General features: G+C 38.2%; 1 protein-coding gene across 16 annotated transcripts in view; it reads left to right on the top strand.

Annotated features, from left to right (window-relative positions):
- The window catches only part of LOC106872957 (eukaryotic translation initiation factor 4E transporter), a 117,512-nt gene that overhangs the window by 94,913 nt on the left and 2,354 nt on the right, over positions 1–20,245 (top strand). For 8 of the 16 annotated variants that reach the window (XM_052976794.2, XM_052976795.2, XM_052976798.2 and 5 more), the window contains 8 exons: positions 670–1,126; positions 3,003–3,103; positions 4,037–4,155; positions 5,170–5,230; positions 6,537–6,645; positions 7,841–8,262; positions 10,769–10,958; positions 17,979–18,356. In XM_052976794.2, the coding sequence (XP_052832754.2) occupies positions 670–1,126; positions 3,003–3,103; positions 4,037–4,155; positions 5,170–5,230; positions 6,537–6,645; positions 7,841–8,262; positions 10,769–10,958; positions 17,979–18,356 (1,837 nt within the window). The remainder of the gene's footprint in view (positions 1–669; positions 1,127–3,002; positions 3,104–4,036; positions 4,156–5,169; positions 5,231–6,536; positions 6,646–7,840; positions 8,263–10,768; positions 10,959–17,978; positions 18,357–20,245) is intronic. The other 8 variants (XM_052976796.2, XM_052976797.2, XM_089340917.1 and 5 more) reach the window with 1 other exon arrangement.

Consider the following 20,245-nt stretch of genomic DNA (forward strand, 5'->3'; position numbering starts at 1 on the left):
TGGGTTGGACGATTTGACTGAGGACTGGTGAAACCGGACGGCAACACCAGGCTCCAATCTGATTTGGCAGTTTCTACAGCTGGATGCCCTTCCTAATGCCAACCACTCAGAGTGTAGTGGGTACTTTTACGTGTCACCGGCACGAAGGCCAGTCAGGCGGTACTGGCAACGGCCACACTCAAAATGGTGTATTGTATGTGCCACCCGCACAAGAGCCAGTCCAGGGGCACTGGTAACGATCTCGCTCGAAAATCCTACGAAGGCCAGTCAGGCTGTACTGGCAACGGCCACGCTCAAACTGGTGTTATGCTAAAGCAAAATCCTAAAATACATATTCTTTTACTTACCATATATACTCATGTATGAATTATTTTAGACCATATTTTTAAGGTTAAATTTATGGGTTGATGATTACATAAATACTACTTTTCAGGAGTTGAAGTTCATGGTAGAACCCAAAATACCTTAACAGTAACAGAAGCCTAAATGATCTCAAAATGAAAACACACTCACAATGAGCTACAGCAATAATATTAATTTTTACACATCATAACAATAACCAATAAACAAAGCTGTGTAGCTCTTATAACTATTAATATTTGATCTTTTATTCATATCCACCCCACTCAACAAATCTGTGTAACAAAATTTTTGTTTCTAAATTTACAGGCATTGAATCGCAACAAAGAACAGCAACTCCAGATTCAACAGCAGACTCTGAATCAAATTCGAATGCAACAACAGCACCAACACCGCCAGCACAACCAAGAACAACAGCAGCAGCAGCAGCAGCAAAAGTCCAATCAGCCAACACCACAGCAACAACCGACACCAGTCTTACAACAACAACCTACCTATGTGTCTGGAGTTACCCCAACTGGAAGTGGACAGCAGACCTCTTCTGATGCTATCCTAAACTTCATCAAACAGAACCCAGACATTATTGCAAAACCTGCATCACCGAACCCACAACTGGCAGCAGTTCTGCAGCATGTCGGACACCGGAACCTTTCCCCTGGAGGACCTCCATTGCACCCTACAACATCTCAGTACCTGCAACAGAACTTGCTATCTGGCCAGCCTGGCTCTGTACACACCTCTCAGCCAAGAATCCCTTCTCCTATTAGTAAGTTTCCTCTGGTTCTCTTGTATTTAAAAACTACACACATAAAAGCAAATGTTATGGTGGTGAAGATTTTCGGTAATATTGCTGCTACTTTTCCAGTTCTCCAAAGAATTCTTGGAGAGAAGTAAGAATCTGTTGAAGATATTTATAGTTAAGAACTAATATGTTCACTAATACTGAAATGAATTTTTTTTTTTTTTTTTTTTTTTTTTCCCGTTTAGTGAAAAACTGTTTCATTGTTTTATTTCTGAGCAATTTCAAATTTACGACAATAAAGTTCTAACATTTTGAAGATCAAGAATTTTTTTTTTTCCCTATTCTCTTCAACTTTCTACTTAGAGCAATTCTTGCAATTTCATAAATCTTTTTATCAAAACCCCTACAATAATATAATCGGTGTTTTTTAGGAGTCTTAAAGTCGTTTGAATTGCAAAAATCAGTTCAGCGGAAAGTAATGTTGTTTAGCTTAAGCTTAACCTTAAAGGAGCAGACTTATTATTAGAAATTCCCCCTTGTGACCTGTGTTCCCCTTATATTTTTTTAACCCTTTAGTATTCAGATTCTTCTGTCGAATGTAATGCTCATTTATTCACATTGTTTTGAATTAATCAGTTATCTTGAAGCTTTGAGATTTCAGTGATGTGATTTAGTTTTAGAATGACATTGTAGGTAGGTGTGAGAGGTCAGATCTGGCCAGCTTAAATATAAAATGGGTAAAATATTTGGGCCAGATATGGTTGGATTAAATCCTAAAGGGTTAAGATAGTGGGAGTGATTTTCTATTCTTAAAAGATCGAATGACCACATAGGAGTTTCCTTATTGGTTTGGAGCCTAAAATATAATCTGTTACTGGGATAAGATCCTTGAATGAGGATTCAGCAAATTCTGTTTTTCTCTCTCTAACTATATTTGTTTGGTGCTACTTATGCATATAGTCTATTGCAGTATCCATAGCACTACGTAACAAATTTTAATTTTTTTTTTGTTTTTGGTCAGTGTTATTTTTTATTTGCTTCTATCTAGAAATCAAAGGAAATGACTACAACCCCCCTCAAACTTTGCTTTTCTGTCCTGGACATCAATGTTTTGAAACTGACCTATTTTCCATTACATTTCAGGCATTCAGCAACCGAGTTGCTGAAGCAGAAATATTGTTATATTTCTGCTTATATATTCTGCTATATAGGCGGCAAGCTGGTAGAAACGTTAGCACGCCAGGCGAAATGCTTAGCGGTATTTCATCTGCAGTTATGCTCTGAGTTCAAATCCCACTGAGGTCGACTTTGCCTTTCATCCTTTCAGGGTCGATTAAATAAGTACCAGTTACGCACTGGAGATCAGTATATTCGATTTAATCCGTTTGTCCGTCCTTGTTTGTCCCCTCTGTGTGTAGCCCCTTGTGGGCAGAAAAGAAAAAAATTATTATAGCAAATATTCTGCTCACTACCACAGATTAGCTTGTCAGTTGCTTGACCTTAACCAGCTGAGCATGTCCCTTAATGGCTGACAATATGTGCATCCCTGATTATGAGCAGGAATTGTTCTTTGGAGTTTGAATAAATATAACGAGCAAAGTTTAAAGAAATTATTAACCATTTTTCGTACTTTCTTGGTGTAAGCAAATAGGATATAACAGTTGCTATCTAAGGACAAAAATTGTGTTACACAGGGTAGTCTATGCTGTGATATTACTTGATCTGGGATGCTAAAGTGTAAATGGCCTGTTAGACTGCATGCTAAAGTGGCAGCATTTGTTCTTTATATTTCAATGTGTCCTTTTACAATGTACTGGACTGGAAAAATGTGTTGATAATTTTTGTTTTCTCACTTTTGATTTAAAATTTAACTAATGTGCAATTTTTTTTTTTATTGCAGTGTTTAGTCAACAACCACCTGTACACTTAAGTGCACCTGCACCTGTCCATCCTGGGCCTCTGGTGCAAAGCAGTCTTGGTCAGCCTATTAGTAATTTGACGGTAATAATCACATTCATCTTTTTTTTTTTTTTTGTTTAATTGCTTGGCTGCAGGTCACAGCCTTCATTGAGATCTGTTTAACTTCCCACCTATTGCTGGAATTCATTTTATGAGTGAGTGATCTTGGAGCTATATGAACTGTTCTTTTGCTCAAAAACTCAACGCCCTGCCTAGTCGACCTGTTGAGGCAAGTGAAATCGAAATCGAGTTAAATTCGACGACTGACACCCATGCCAACGTCGTCTCCTTCATTGGACACGAAACTCAGCTTGCGAAGACTTGTTGGGGAAATCGAAATCGTGATGGCACCTGTGCCCAGCGTCGCCTTTCTGGCACTTGTGCCCGCGGCATGTATAAGGACTTTCTAGTGAGATCGTTGCCCCTGGACTGGCTCTTGTGCGGGTGGCACATAAAATACACCATTTTGAGCGTGGCCGTTGCTAGTACCGCCTGACTGGCCTTCGTGCCGGTGGCACGTAAAAAGCACCCACTACACTCTTGGAGCGGTTGGCATTAGGAAGGGCATCCAGCTGTAGAAACTCTGCCAGATCAGATTGGAGCCTGGTGTAGCCATCTGGTTCACCAGTCCTCAGTCAAATTGTCCAACCCATGCCAGCATGGAAAGCAGACGTTAAACGATGATGATGATGATGATCCTACATGTATGAGTGCAGCCACTATCCACTAGGCCATGCACCTTCACTATTAGTAATATAAAGCAAGACAGTTTCTGAGCATTTAGATTGCCATGGACTTAATAAATTCTTCACTGTTTGCTACATTTGCTAATAAACTCTAAAACCATTTCTGAAGGTCACCTGGAAATGATGATGAAAATGATAATGAAAATTTTAGGTGTTTATGTCGTTAATCATTAAAATTGGTGTTTGCTTAATGAATTGATGAAAAATGTTATCGTTCTCCATTCTTCAGAGTGCAACCAACATACGACCTCACAGTGTGCTTCCGCGCGTGAACAGCCCCAAGGATATGATGTCCTTTAAGAAGGATATGGAAGAACATGAACGATTTCTTAGAAAGCAACAAGAAAGGTCTTTGTTTTTATTTTTATGCACCGTATAGAGTATGGCTTTTAATCCTTTGGCATTCAGGTTGGTCAGTCGAATACAATGCTTATTTATCCATATTGCTTTGGATTAATCATGCATTCTTGTAACTCCAAGATTTTGATGATAGTTTTTAGAATATTGCAGGGTAGGTGTGAGCGGTCAGATCCGTCCACTTTGATCATAAAAGCAGACTAAAGAGTTAAGCATTTGCTGTAGAAACTCTGCCGGATCAGATTGGAGCCTGATGCTGCCATTTGGCTCACTAGTCCCCGGTCAAACCGTCCAATCAATGCCATCATGGAAAGCAGACATTAAATGATGTTTTAGTAGATGGTAATGGCTTTGTCTGATGACTGGTTGAAGCCAGAGGCTAATAACTGTAACTGGGTTATATTTATTTTATCAACAGCTCTGTGCTGAATCTCATAAAAAAACATTTGAATGTCCAGTGGCTCAGTCCACACGGACTTAAACAAGCGGCATAAGATGGTATATCATCACTGCGAGAGGCTGAAGAAATATTAAGCTCTTGATTCTCAGCTTGCAGAGCTGAATACTTTCTCCCAGGTTCTTTGAGAGTATTTGTTTTCAGTTATTAATTGAAGAGGAAGTCATTGGTGATGGGTGAATATCGACTATTTAACTGGTTTAACATTTGTTTCGTCTAATTCAAACTTTTCTTGCAATTTCAATGAAATGCTCGTCTACTCGAAGGGCAAATTTTTCAACTATATTCCTACTTGTATATCATGTCAACTTGGTTCCTTAATGAATTTGACATTTCTGCAGGTTAGGGAGATATGTGCAAGTCAATGATGCTTGTGTGTGGAGGGAGCACAATTCTTGAAGGATTGTGTAATGTTATTTTGGTGGTGTGCTGTTTGAGAAATAACTCTTGTCGAGTATGCATATTTGGTAACTGAAGATAGGGAGTTTCTTGAAGGAAGAATCTTTCTCTTCTTCTGAATTTAATGACTGTAACCATTTGTTTTACAGATCCAAGTCTCCTGTCTCTATTAGCCGAGGAATTCCAACACCAGTCAATATGGGTCCCAAAGTAAGTAAAAATTAATAGATGTGCTTTTGCATTGATGACTCACTGTAATAGCGTACATCATTGTCAATCCTAACACACTTGATATATGAACTGAAGAAGTTTCCATGTTGTCAGTCGACTTAGAAGTAGCTATTAAATCTCTTGGTCCTTCTAATATAGTAAATGCAAAAACTAATTTGTGTATGCCAGTTGAGCACGGGGGGGGGGGGGCAATGTGATGGACTAACCTAGTGGTTCCTGACCTTTTCACTACCAAGGACCCTTTTTATTTAAATGAGTTTTCCCACAGTTTCTTTTTAATATGTTTATCCATATGTGTGTGTGTATATATATATATATATATATATAATAATAATAATAATAATATTAGGGACACTTATAATATTTACTTTGTTTTATATTATACTCATTTATTGTGCTTTTAATTATTAATTTTTCTATATGTGATAGTGGATTTTCATTGATGAGTTTTTGAAACTTGGTTCTTTTCCCTAAAACTATATATATAATATCAATGTTAATTCTCGAAATGAAGTATTAACAGTAACTGCACGATAAAGTGTAGTATATTGCCACTTAAGTGTGGCTGACCCCTAGGGGTGGATGTTACTGTTGCTTTTAGCCCCAGGAGGACATCTCCTCCAGCTGGCTTATCGACACATGACTGTGTCCTGTTTGCCAAGGGAAGTTATATATATATATATATATATATATATATATATATATATATATATATGAAATTTTGAATTTAGTTCATGGACTCCCAGTACTACCTTTTGTGGACCACAGGTTGGAAACCACTGGACTAACCCTTTGACTCCAAATTTAAGGCCTTGTACCTATAGTAAAAAAAAAATATCTGATCACAATGTATTGCACTCAATAAAAACATGTGTATCCTGTGATGATCCACATAGCACATTGTAAACAATTTTTAATACAACAGATGCATGCTTCACATCACACACACATACACACACATGCTTTTGTTTTGAGAATGTGCATCACATAATACATGTTTTTATTGTGTGATACATCCTATGATCACATATTACTCACCAACTAAACCAAATTAATCTCCTTCCTTCCCATGTATCACATATGAAGCACACGCACATACATTCCCCTATTTATGTTCTTAGTAGAATGTCTATTGTATATGCTTCGTACATTGCCATGGAAATGTCCGGTATATCACATGATACACTGGACAGGTAAAGGGTTGATGACACAAGTATAATAAAACACTGCAAAGCATTTTTGCCCGGTATTTCACCAATTCGACCATCTACTATACTTTTTTTAGACTTCGGTATCGGTGGCTTTTACACCAACATCAGTGATTAGGAAGATGCATTCAGAAAAGGCTGTGGAGAAAGAACGCCAGGCCAAGCAGGATGGATGTAGTTTAAACAGTATGTTATTTCTTTTTTCCTTTTTATTTTCTGAATTTTGTTCTTTGCTCTAATAGCATATTTTTTACAAGTTTACTTTACAAACCTGAATATTTGGACTTGATCATTAACCCTTTAGCATTTAGAGCAGCTATATCTGGCCCAAATATTCTTGTTTTATGTTCAAACCAGCCAAATTACCCTACAGTGTCGTTCTAAAAATAAACAACCTCATCATTGAAATCTTGGAGCTTCAAGATAATGCTTAATTAATTTGACAGAAAAATCTGAATACTAAAGGTTAAGCTTTTGATATACAGTGTGTCCACAAGGTCTGGGTACATGTAGTAAATAAAATCATAACATAAACAATTAAAGATAAGAAATAATAATTTCTTAAAGTATGTGTTAATCCCCATGTACCCAGACTTTGTGGACACCCTGTATAAAAGCTAGTTGTTACTAGCTGAAGAATAGTAATGGTGTTAGCTAGTTTGACAATTCAACAGGTTTTTATTGTCATCCAGTGCAGTAATGTCTATAGACTAGTCCAGATAGCTGTGTATGAGTTCAATGTAAAGATTTGGTTTAAAAAGAAAAGCAACAAAAATTCTTTATCCTTGGGGAAGTCTTGAGTAGACATGATAATAAATGCATGAATTGTTAAATCCATTGTCTTGGGACATTTCACCCGAATTACGTTTCCCCTTGACAGTAATAGTATATATCTTAACCCTGCAGCATTCAGATTGCTCTGGCAAATGTAATGTTTATTTATTCGTTGTTTTGAATTAATCATGCATTTTCTTGTTTTGATGAAATGACATTGTAGGATAGGACAGACCTGGCCAATTTAAACATTGAGTAAAATATTTGGGCTGAATGTGACCAGTTAAAAGTTAGACACAGCTCATGTTGAGCCAACAAAAGAGTCTCTCTGAAGCTGTTCAGCTTACTAGAACTAGCAGCCGAATCTTCCTCAGATCACATGCTGTCATTTTAAAGAATATACTGGACAATGTAGTCTATGAAAAGAGACAGTAAGGGTGGTCATTGCTGGAGCATTTTTTTAAAATCACATCTGCTCTGTTAAGGCTAGCCTTACGCTAGATCCCAATACAACATGGTATCTATGACTAAATCTGATTTTGTTTCTTCAGTAGATTTGTACTATTGCCACCTTAACCTCTTAATTTTTTTTTTTTCTCTTTTTTAGGTTATTCAGCTCAAAAAACCCTCATGAAAAACCAAATGTACATAGACAGTGTCCTCAAAGATTCCTACAGCAACAATGTCTGTTCAGACAGCTCTCGAAGCAGTCCTCTGTCACTCATCTGTGACAAAAAAGACATTGGTCAGGGTCCCTCAGTGAATGGCCACCCTCTGCCAAGGAGCCAGGACGGATTGCCGAACCAACATTCTGGACAAACACCTTTCCTCTCTCAATCACATCCCAATCTCCCAATAGACTCTAGCATCATTGGTGGCAGCCTGAACATAAGTGGCTCTTGCAATTCTTCGGCAACACCGTCACCTTCGTCAGCCAAGTCCTCAAAACTGACCCCTCACAAGGGCCCTATGTCTACTGCTGGATGTGGTGAGATCCTTGCTGCTCAACTCTTCAACCATGAACAACAGGTAGGAACGGTTTTACTGTCTCTTGATCCACCACCACTTTCACTGTCATCTCACTTTATCTGCCTCCATCACCAACACTTGTATCTTTTAATCAAGCACCACCACTACTCATTCAGCACCAGCACCACTCCTCGCATCTCTTAATCCAGCACCACCACCACCACCACTCATATCTTTTAATCAAGCACCACTCCTCGCTTCTCTTAATCCAGCACCACCACCACCACCACTCATCTTTTAATCAAGCACCACCACTCGCATCTCTTAATCCGGCACCACCACTCGCATCTCTTAATCCGGCACCACCACTCGCATCTCTTAATCCGGCACCACCGCTCGCATCTCTTAATCCGGCACCACCGCTCGCACCTCTTAATCCGGCACCACCCCTCGCATCTCTTAATCCAGCACCACCGCTCGCATCTCTTAATCCGGCACTACTCATATTTCTCGATCCAGCAGCACTTCCACATTTCTTTTGTTTTTTAAATATTTTCATCTGAAGCAGTTTTTAATGAATTGGGTTGAGTCAATGGCATTCTCAACATGTGAGTGCAAATGAGCTGAGACAGGTATGGGTGGGTTGGAAACTAGATGTAAGAATCAGATCTTGTCTATAAGAAGACTACACTGGTACAGGCATTACATGCATATGCATAGAGGATGTCAATCCCATGAAGTGTTGAATACTCAAAGTAAATGGAACCTGTTGTCATGACGATAACCTGAGATGAAGTGTTGAAGGTTGATCTCTAGATTTTTGAACTTCATAAAAGAATTGACAAAGAACTGCAATGAGTGGTGACATGTTGAAGACTCCTCCACTTGTGCAAGCGTAGCAGTATGGATGTTGAAGTGATGGTGGTGGTGGTAGAAGTTGGGATGTTGCTCATTGTGTTCCATTTATCTGAATTTACTGCTCTTCTCAATCACAAGTTCTGGGTTGAGTCTCTTTGAATAGCACCTTGAGCAAGTGTCTTCTACTGTAGCGCCAAGCCAACTAAGTCCCTGTCACTGGATTTGGTAGATAGAAACTGAAAGAAAAGGGAAGAGGTGGCGAGCTGGCAGAAACATTAGCACGCCGGGAGAAATGCTTAGCAGTATTTCGTCTGCCGCTACGTTCTGAGTTCAAATTCCGCCAAGGTCGACTTAGCCTTTCATCCTTTCGGGGTTGATTAAATAAGTACCAATTACGCTCTGGGTTCGATGTAATCGACTTAATCCCTTTGTCTGTCCTTGTTTGTCCCCTCTATGTTTAGCCCCTTGTGGGCAATAAAGAAATAAGAAACTAAAAAAAAAACCATTGTGTGTCTGTGTCCCCCTCCTTGTCACACAGTGTTATGGCTATAAATGAGTAAAGGCGAAGTTACCTTCTTCAGTCATGTTGACTCTTAAGGGCTGGTTTCCATGGTGTATAAAGTCTCCACCTGGATATGACACTGGTCTGTCACTGGATTACTCATTTTTGCCAACCAAGTGGACTGGAGCAACATGAAATGAAGTATTTTGCTCCCAGGAATTGAGACTACGATCATGAGTCCAATACCTTAACCACTAAGCCATGCGCTTTCACAAATGAGTGTGACTGTAATAAAGGTAGTGTCATTCATTTCCAATATTCTGCTAAAACATGTCTCGCCATGGGGGAAATATTACCTTGCTTGGAAACAGGTGAGGGTTTGTGACAGGAATGTCACCCAGCTGTAGAAAATCTGCCTCAATAAAACTATGAGCCATGCAGTCGTGGGTCATCTATGATTGCATGATAACAATGATGATGACAGTGCTTTTTTTAACATGGCACCTTGGGCAAGTGTCTTCTATGACCTCTGTCCGACCAAAGCCTTGTGAGTGGATTTAGTAGACAGAAACTGAAAGAAGCCTGTCATATATATATATATATATATGTATATATATATGTATATATATATATATATACACACACACGCACACACACACACACACACGCACAGACATATTTGTTGAAAATGTATCTAGATTTGAAAAACTTGTAATTGTTTAAAATTAATTTATTTACATATATATCAAACTAGTTTCAACAATATTTTTTGTTCATCAATGGTAAAAATTTAGAATTATGAATTTTAAATTTATTTTAAACAATTATAAGTTTTTCAAATTTAAGTGCATCTTCAACAACAAATTTGCCTATATTTTTTCCTGTGTGGAAATACACTCCCCTCCTCTTGTTATATGTGTGTGTGTGTGTGTGTGTGTGTGTTTACATCCCCATAACTTAGCATTTTGGCAAAAGAGACCAATAGAATAAGTACTAGGCTTACAAAGAATAAATTCTGGGGTCAGTTTGTTTGACTAAAGGCAGTGCTCCAGCATGGCTGTAGTTAAATGACTGAAACAAGTAAAAGAAAAGAATATAAGATTCCTGTAGATGCATTTGCCCAGTTATAATAATTTTTGCAGTCTAACTATTTTTTTAATCTGTATTAAACTGCTCTCATCTGGGATTTCTTTTTTATTGTTTCAGAATCCTAGTCCCTCTCAAACTCTATCTAGCAGTCCGTGTGACCAGTCTAAGTCACTACGGGCACTTATGGGTCAAGGTATGATGCAGAATCTCACTTCGCAACTCCTCCAGTCTGGTATTTCAAACACAGCGACCAGTGCAGCCCAGCAACAACTCTCATCAAGCTTGGCTGGACGACCAATTGTTAAAGGTAACACTTCAATAAATTCATTGATTCATACTCGAGAAACAGGTATTAAGAACTTCAAGTATTTACTCTTCGCTTCTATTTGGGGTTAGCTGTACCCATAATCCCTTTTACAGGGAGTCTGTGATTGGAGGAAAAGTGGAAGGTTTCTTTTAAACAAGAGGCCTGGACCAAACACTTGCAACATAGGACCCAGCTAAATACATCCAAAAGCCAGGTGGTGCTGTGAAATGGGGTGATAGTCTGTGATCCAGGCAGGCCATAGTTGGATTTGAACTCAGAATGCAAGGAACTGGAACAAAAATTGCAAAGCATCTCTTCTGGCATTCTTATAGTTCTACCAAACCAATGTCTCTTTTTTTTTTTTTTTTTTTTTTCAATATTGCTTAGGTGCCAAGTGTAGCTGTGTGGTAAAATGCTTGCTTCACAGTTATGTGGTTCTGGGTTCTGACCTACCTTGTGGCACCTTGGGCAAGTGTCTTTTGCTGTAACCTTGGGCTGACGAAAGCCTTGTAAGTAGAGCTGGTCGACAGAAGCTGAAAGATGTCCTCTGTGTGTGTGTGTGTGTGTGTGTGCATACATTGGTTGGATGTTTGACGGGAGCTGGTGTGTCAGAGGGTTGCACCAGATTCCAATGTCAGCTTTGGCATGGTTTCTACAATTAGATGCTCTTCTTAATGCCATCTGCTTTACAAGTTATGTCTTCTACTGTGTGCTGACTCTAGTGAGGTCACTAAGTAACTCATAAGACAAGTCCTCCCTCCTCAACTGAGGGAGGAGTAGAATTGAAGGAGGTGGCTTCATTCCGGGTGGTGAGGGATAAGATGGAGTGCCTTGTAGGGGAGATATGTAGCTGTCCCAGTTGGGAAAGAAAGAGGATAGTGAAGGTGTCACGTTATCAAGTTGCAGGGAGGTGAATATAAGCGAAGTGCTATGAGTGGGTAAATAAGTTTATGGGAATATAAAGCCCAGTGGCAGATGGATGGGGGTAGAGGGAAATGCAGTGGAGGCAGGATGAGTCATGGACATCATTTGGTAGGGAAGACAGGTAGTAAGTATAGGACAGGCAGGTAGTGGTAGGTGACAGCAAAGATGGAAAGGACGTACAATGCCAGGGACAAAGTCGCAGGAAAGCTACTCAATGCCAGTGGATATTAAAATGTTGTGGGCAGTGTTTTAGTGTTGGGTAATTATAGCTACCCTTTAACTGATTTCTGATTTTCAAAGCCTGGCGTTTATAATGAAATTCGTAGTTAGTCATTGAAAAAAAAGAAAAAAGGTATAGAGAAAAAATGTTACCCAATATTCCATATGCTATTATTTATAACTTTATCTACATCAAACTCCACCATTAAAAGCAAATTATTTCGCACTTTCTCGAAGTTTCTAAATTGTGATGTAAACATACAATTCTTGTTGCTAAGAGTGAAGCTTCTAAAATGGGTAGATTTGAAGGATTGCTTTGGTACAATGGCAGAACGTCTGTCATATTTACAAATGTAGGACCAAGCCCCACAGGTTGTCTTTAACTTTACTATCCAAAGGGTTTTTAACCCAATATTTACACACTTGGAGTTCCACTGTTTATAATGTATAAAGAATGTTATATATGGATATTATGTATACCTGTACACATACATTATCTTTTTGTTTGGTAAGTAGAGATGTCTGTCTGGTTGTTTGTCTTTCTGTTAACTTGTTTTTATTTCATGTAATGTATATGTTCATGCATGTGTATTCATACTTATATATATGTATATATACACACACACACACACACACACACACACACACACGTAAAAAGCATCCGGTTCACACTAACCTTGCCCATGCTAGTGCCATGTAAAAAGCACTGAGTCTGCTCTGCAGAGTGGTTGGTGTTAGGGAGGGCATCCAGCTTTGGTAGCGTAGGGTAGTTTTTTACCTGGTTGGCTCCTGTCATCTGTCCTACCCATGCATGCATGGAAGACGGATGTTAAACAATGACACACACAAACACATGAATTTACACTTCCCCCTCTGTCAACACTTGTTTCCACATAGGCTCTTGCTGAGACCCCCTTTGGTCATGACTGACCATGGGATTGCACCTAGACTAGAAAGTTCTCCTCCCAGGCACAAGTCCGGGCAAGGTTGTTTATGGAAGACCAGCAGTCACCCATGCATACCAGCCTCCCCCTCTCCATGCCACTGATGTTATCCAAGGGAAAGGCAAAGGCTGATACAACTTGGCACTAGTGACGTTGCAACTCATTTCTACAGCTGAGTGAACTGGAGTGACGTGAAATAAAGTGTCTTACTCAAGAACACAACACGTGGCCTGGTCCAGGATTCGAACTCACAACCTCACGATCGTAAGCTCAACACTTTAACCACTGAGCCATGTGCCTTCATAGGCCCTTATATATATATATATATATATATATATATATATATATATATATATATATATATATATATACACATATGTATGTATGTATATGTATGTATATATATATTTATATATATATATATATGTATGTATGTATATGTATGTATGTATATATATATATATATATATATATGTATGTATGTATATGTATGTATGTATATATATATATATATATATATATATATACACATATGTATGTGTATGTATGTATGTATATATATATATATATACATATGTATGTATGTATATATATATATATATACATATGTATGTATACATATATATATATATATATATATATATATATATATATATAAAAGAAAAAAATACACACACACACATGAACATATACGTACACATTTTTGTATGTCCTCTGGACATGTATTTTCCTGTCTATAGGACAGCTTATATATTCATGCATAGAAATGTATATTTATAAATATATGTACAACTTTATCTTCACAACCACACATAGCTACCTGTCTGTATGCACATGCGTGCCAAATAGAATGTACTGTCCACTCTGTCGGGTGGTTTGTGTTAGGAAGGGTATCTACCCATAAAAACCATGCCAAACAGTCTTCTGCCTGGCCAGCCTCCACTCAAACTGTCCAACCCATGCCAGCATGGACAGTAGATGTTAAACAATGATGGTGACCTCTATGCATATCTGTAAATGCATAGCTATGCCAAAACCTTTATACATTCGCATGCATTCATATGTATAAATGCAGAAAAACAAGTACATATGCACATAACCTCTTCATGTCTGCTTCCTATGTGGCATGGGCTGGACAGGAGTCTTTGTCAGTGTTTTATGACCGGATGCCTTTGATAACATACTCAGAGCCATTCCTTATGCTATACACAGATACAGCGACTAAAAAAAGAAAAAAATCAAGACAAATATGGTGTACATGTTTGTTCATTCCTTATAACTTGGGTTGTTTGACACTGTACATCTGTTTACCTGTTTGTGTTTATATGTCTATGTAGCTGTTTGCTTATTTATGTCTATATATGTCTGTTTATATATGTGTACATCTTTCTGTTCAGTTTTGACACTTTTTTTCAGTTTCTTTACCCAATGAGTGGAGCCTGGAGTTCACTATACTAACCGAAGTATCGGAGGAACACATGCTACTTGCATTAAATGTCAACATTAACATTGTTTTTGCTGTACATGACACATGATTAACTTATTTTCTAATATATATATATATATATATATATATATATATATATATATATAGTGTGTGTGGTTTGTCATTACTGATAAGTCTTTGCATTAGTTTAATTATCCATCCAGCTACTTTGAATATATATAACCTTTTCGCATCTAAACCAGCCATATTCAGCCAAGATATTCTGTTTTATGTTAAAACCAGTCAGGTATAGCCTCTCATACGTATTCTCTACTGTCATTCTTAAAATAAACAATCACATCATTGAAATTTAAAAGCAATGCATGGTTATACTGTTCTGTATTTTAGAGATGAGGAATTATGTACATTATTTACATGGACCGGATAGTTGTCCTCACCTTCTTACCACAACGTTTCGGGTCATGTACTCTCCAGCCTTCATCAAGTGTCCTGGTGGAATTTCAAACCCAACCCTGATGAAGGCTGGAGAGTACATGAGCCGAAACGTTGTGAGGACATGTATCCATCCAATGTAAATATTGTAATGCATGGTTAATTCAAAACAATGTGAATAAGCATTATATTTAAGAGTAATCTTGATGCTAATGGGTTAAACAAAGATTTATAATTTATGGAGTACCACTAATTGGTCTTGACACAAGTGGTTTCCCATTGCCTTATCTAAAACAGTAGACTTGAACTCAGTGCCACATTCCAATGAAATATTTAATTTTGCACCACTACTGCTTCCTTGATGGTCGATTGACTGTGCTGCTAGGACATTGGATAAAATGCACTGCAATATTTTTCCCCCAGCTCTCTGTGCTGTGTTCAAATCTGACTTCTATCAATCTTGCTTTTAATCCTTTAAAAAAAAAGAGCACCAGCTCAGTGCTAATGCAGCCTTCTCCCTCCCCCCCCTCTCTCTCTCTCTCTTCAGTTGCCACATTCTAGATCAGCAGTGGTTCTCAACCAATTTTTTTTACATGTGGGCCCTACCCCTCAATTCCTATTTTGCTCAGATAGACCCTCCTAGCCATTCCTAGTCATTCAGTGTTTACGAAAGCTTATTTTTATTGCTAAATACTATAAGGAATTGTATAAAAAAAATTGTTGAAATATTTTGTGTATTGTAGAAGAATAACTAACTTATTACATATAAACTTTACCAGCAAAATCTTATATAGACCCTAGTTGCGAACAACTGTTCTAGACATTTCTTTGTATTAAAGGTGGGTGGGCTGAAGGGGTGTCAGTGTCTGCTAGTGACCTCTCAGGTACCCAAACTAATTAGTGGAAGCCTACTACTTGCTACTAAGTTATTTTCAATTTCAGCAGTGGCTATTTTTTTTAAATGTTTTTTTTTTTTTACTTTGTTTCATTTCATTGGACTGTGGCTGTGCTGGGGCAGGCATGGCTTTCAAAGGTCTTTTTAAAACAAACGAACCCCAGTACTCTTAAGTCTGGTACTTCTGTCTCTTTTGCCTGTTATGGGTATGTAAAGAAATCAAGTCGAGCAGTGGTGATGGGGACAAGTACAGACGTGTGTGTGTGTGTGTACACACTTACATGACTGACCTCCACATAGTTCCTATCTATGAAATTCATGCTTTAGTTGGCTCAGGGCTATAACAGACATTTGCCCAAGGTGCTGTATCATGGCACTAAACATGAAATCATGTGCTCTGCAAAGCAAACTTATTCACTCAACTAAACCGGTGCCTATAATTCTTTACTGCTTATTACCTGGAATTTATGCACTATGCTTTGGTACCTACATAGAACCAGGTGAAGTAAGTTCTTTGATGGCTCAATAATTTTCATCACATCCATCACAAAGTAGAAAGTGGTGCTGAGATATAGATTGTTGACCTCTGAGCTAGTTGTCTTAATATAGTTTTCCTTTTCAGCCATTTGTAAACTGTTATTTGTGGTGTTTGTGGGTGAGTTTTAGCTTGAGTACTTTATTGGAAACTGAGATGGAGCTATAGTTCTAATGTAAGAACTTTATTGAAATTAAGGAGATCATCGTCATTGCTTAACGTCTGCTTTCCATACTAGCATGGGTTGGACGATTTGACTGAAGACTGGTGAACCAGATGGCTACACCAGGTTCCAATCTGATTTGGTAGAGTTTCTACAGCTGGATACCCTTCCTAGTGCCAACCACTCCGAGAGTGTAGTGGGTACTTTTACGTGCCACTGGCATGAGGGCCAGTCAGGCGGTACTGGCGACGGCCAAGCTCAAAATGTTGTATTTTACGTGCCACCTGCACAGGAGTCAGTCCATTGGCAACGATGGATCTGTAAATGTTCGATACATGAATATTGTGACCCAAGTGTGCAATTGATATGAGAATAGGGCAACACTGTTCAGACTGAAGCCAACTGTTGGTATTAGGTCTTGGGCTTTAATACATTGTCCTACTCTCCTATTACATCTGAAAATATTAGACGTTTTTTGTTTTTGTTTTGGGCCCCTGTTTATTATTTCTTTTTTCACTTTTAGTTTGATGCTATGCCTGTGTCATTTGAGCAAGTGATATTTTAGTCCCCTCCAAGTTCCTTCAGCTTTGAGTAGCCCAGTCTTGTAAAATTAGGTATCATTTGCCTCTTCATTCTTTCAACTGTAAAACAGTAAAACCCCTCAAGTCCTTGCTGTGCATTTAGTTGGCTGGCACTGCTCACAGTTTAGATTACTCATCAGTAAAGCACTTGTGATACTCTTAGTTTGGAAAGGAACTCTCTCTCCAATTATTGTTGGTTGTCTTAAGGTAGTAGTTAAAGAAATAATTTTATTAAATATAAAATCAAAACATAGCCTATCATTTGACTAACTCTGCAGTGGTACCTGGTGTTTTGTTGTCTGAGATATTTCTAAAAAATATTGTTAGTCCCAGGTCAGTCTAGACTGACTTGTCATCTAAGAATTCTAGTATTGGTCATGCTTTTTTACCTCTGGAATAGTGTATGTAGGGCAAAAGTATGTATCCTTCCTTCTTTTAAGATTTTAGGTTGTGATTTGAGAGAGATTTGGTTGATATTCATGGCAAATTGAGTAACCACATGGAGACCTCTACAGTTCATTCCTTCGTGGGATAGGTTATGTTCTTGCATTTTATTTATTTAAAAAAAATTTTCAGCTGATTGTTCTTTACACTTTTAAGCATTCAGGGATGATATAGGAATGGTGGTACATCTTGTCAGTTAACCAAAGTCAGTCAACCAGACAGGACACAGGGTGAAACAGATTTAAGTGTCTTGGTCAAGTAGTCTTTCATTGTAACTTTACAGCCATTATCTTTCTGGATGTTGATGTTAAGAAACAATTGAGATTTGATATTATTTTCACTCTGCCCTACCCACTGCCCTCTCCCAATTATTGTTTTTTTTTTGTTTTTTTTTTGTCATGATTTCTATTTTGTTTGTTTTGGTCCAATTCTCCAGGGAGCACAAGTACCACTAGTTGTCTTCGGCCTACCACTGGTGTACAATCACTGACCTCCATGAACTCTACCAAAGGAGAAAGGCCCCTCAACTATCCAAGCAGCAGTACTACCAACATGGAGTTAGCTAAAGTTCTAGATTTGCATCGTTTACAACAGCAGCAGCAGCAACAGCAACAACAACACCCATCTCAACAGCCAACTTCTCCGTTGATAAGCAATGCTGCACATGGCATTTCTCAGTCTCTGAGTGTTAACAGCTCCCCGCCATTTGGCATTCCTGTCAGCAACCGGATGCCTCTACCACGTCCACTCCCCAACATCGGAGTGCATCCAGCAGCGAATGTCTTACAGATGCAGTTTATGTTGCACGGAAGAAGTAAGTAGCTACCGGGCTTCTGAAGTGTGTTCAGTACCACTGTGACCCATCTTGTATTTCCTGCATTCTATAGTAGCATCATATTTTAGATTGTCCCATGGTAAAGTGACCTGTCTTATATTAGTCATGTTCTGTGGTGATGTTGCCATTGTATATTAGCCGTGTTCTATATTATGTAGATATTGTATTTCGGACGTGTTCTATATTATGTAGTCAGCCTGTATTAGGCATGTTCTATATTTTGTGGCCATTGTATATGTCATGCTCTATAGGGATGTAGTCATTTTATATTAGGCATGTTCTATATTATGTAGTCATTTTATATTAGGCATGTTCTATATTATGTAGTCATTGTATATTAGCCATGTTCTATGGTATTGTAGTCATCTTATTTACTGTGTTCTATGGTGATGTAGCCATTGTATATTAGCCAATAGTTATGTCATTCTTGGTGGTTAGGACTTACCTATGCATGTGACTACTGGGTCTGGCAAATTTTGTGCGAGAAACCTTCATGGTTCAACAGAGGTGGTTGCAGGGATGTATAGGGTGCAGAAAATAAGATAGGGGCTAGCAAGATATCTCAGTCATCCACTATGTGTGTGTCTCCATCCCTGATCATCTTGACTGGGGTTGAAGATGCCATGAACAAGAAGGTGAGGTTAATAGTGTGCAACTCTCCTTCACTTTAAACAAATCGCCATACAAGTCATCAATCACCTTCACCCAAGATGACTAGTTGGTCCTCGTTTGTTCTGACTGACAAACATTACCCATATTCTGTAGCGATGTAGCCATCTAATGTCACCTATTTTCCATAGAAGTGTGGCCCCTGCACAGTATTAGCCATTCTGCTTTTACCATTCCTCCTTATCCCTGGCAAGGTCAGCAGTTTTATTAAATCTAATATTAACATCTGGTTAAATCCTTGTTAACTTTGGGGAGATATGTCTTCTACAAAGGTTCACCATCAAAATAAAGTTCTGTAGCCTTATTTTTGACAATTTGTACTTGGAATAAATTTTCTTGGAAAATTATTAACGAACAACCAGTGTATTAAGGGTATGGGACTTATTGCAATTATATTGTCACTGGGCTGACTTTGATAACCGAAAGCCATGCCAGATTTTTAGGAATGACCATTTATTATTTCCAATTCTTAACTTAAACGGGAGTTGTTTTTGTCTTTGCCTTGTTGTCTATGTCTGTAGTTTTACAGCTAATGCCCTAAGTGTATATTTAGGGTAATAAAAATTGTTCCCCCTTACATTGCCGTAAATTTGTAATCCTTTTACTGTCTGCATTCTTTTACAATACTGTGGTGACTAATCATTAATGTCATTGTCTGTTCATGAAATATAATTTGCCTCATCCTACAGTGATGGCATTTGATTTGATGTTGTGATTGTTTCTTTTTAGAACGGCATTGTATGGTAGGTGTGGGAGACTGTATCTGGCCAGTTTGAACATAGAACGGGTAGAATATTTGGGTTGCATATGGCCTGTTTAAATAGATTTTCTTTTTCTTTTGTTTTTTTCTTGGAGAGGTGGATGGGTGGTGTGGTGTCTGAGAACTAGTCTAGCTGTGAAAGTGGTTGGTATCAAAAGCATTAGACTGGAGAACAAATAAGTTGCGACATCAGATTAAGCTGGTATTCAGCGAGTTAATCTTTTAAACTGCATTTAGTTGGACTTAAAACTCTTTTGTCATATGTAACCTGTTTATTCCCGCACAATAGACCATTCAAGACCTGTTCCCTTATTTGTTGACGTCCTCATTATCACGATCATTAGTATTTAGCATTTGGTTTTTCTATGCTAGCATGGGTTGGACAGTCTTCTCACCATTTGTTGAGGTCTGAAGTCATTTCCTTTGTGAAGTTCGTCAT

This window comes from Octopus bimaculoides, chromosome 24, assembly GCF_046866305.1.
Source record: "Octopus bimaculoides isolate indiv1 chromosome 24, ASM4686630v1, whole genome shotgun sequence".
In the NCBI taxonomy this organism is placed as follows: domain Eukaryota; kingdom Metazoa; phylum Mollusca; class Cephalopoda; order Octopoda; family Octopodidae; genus Octopus; species Octopus bimaculoides.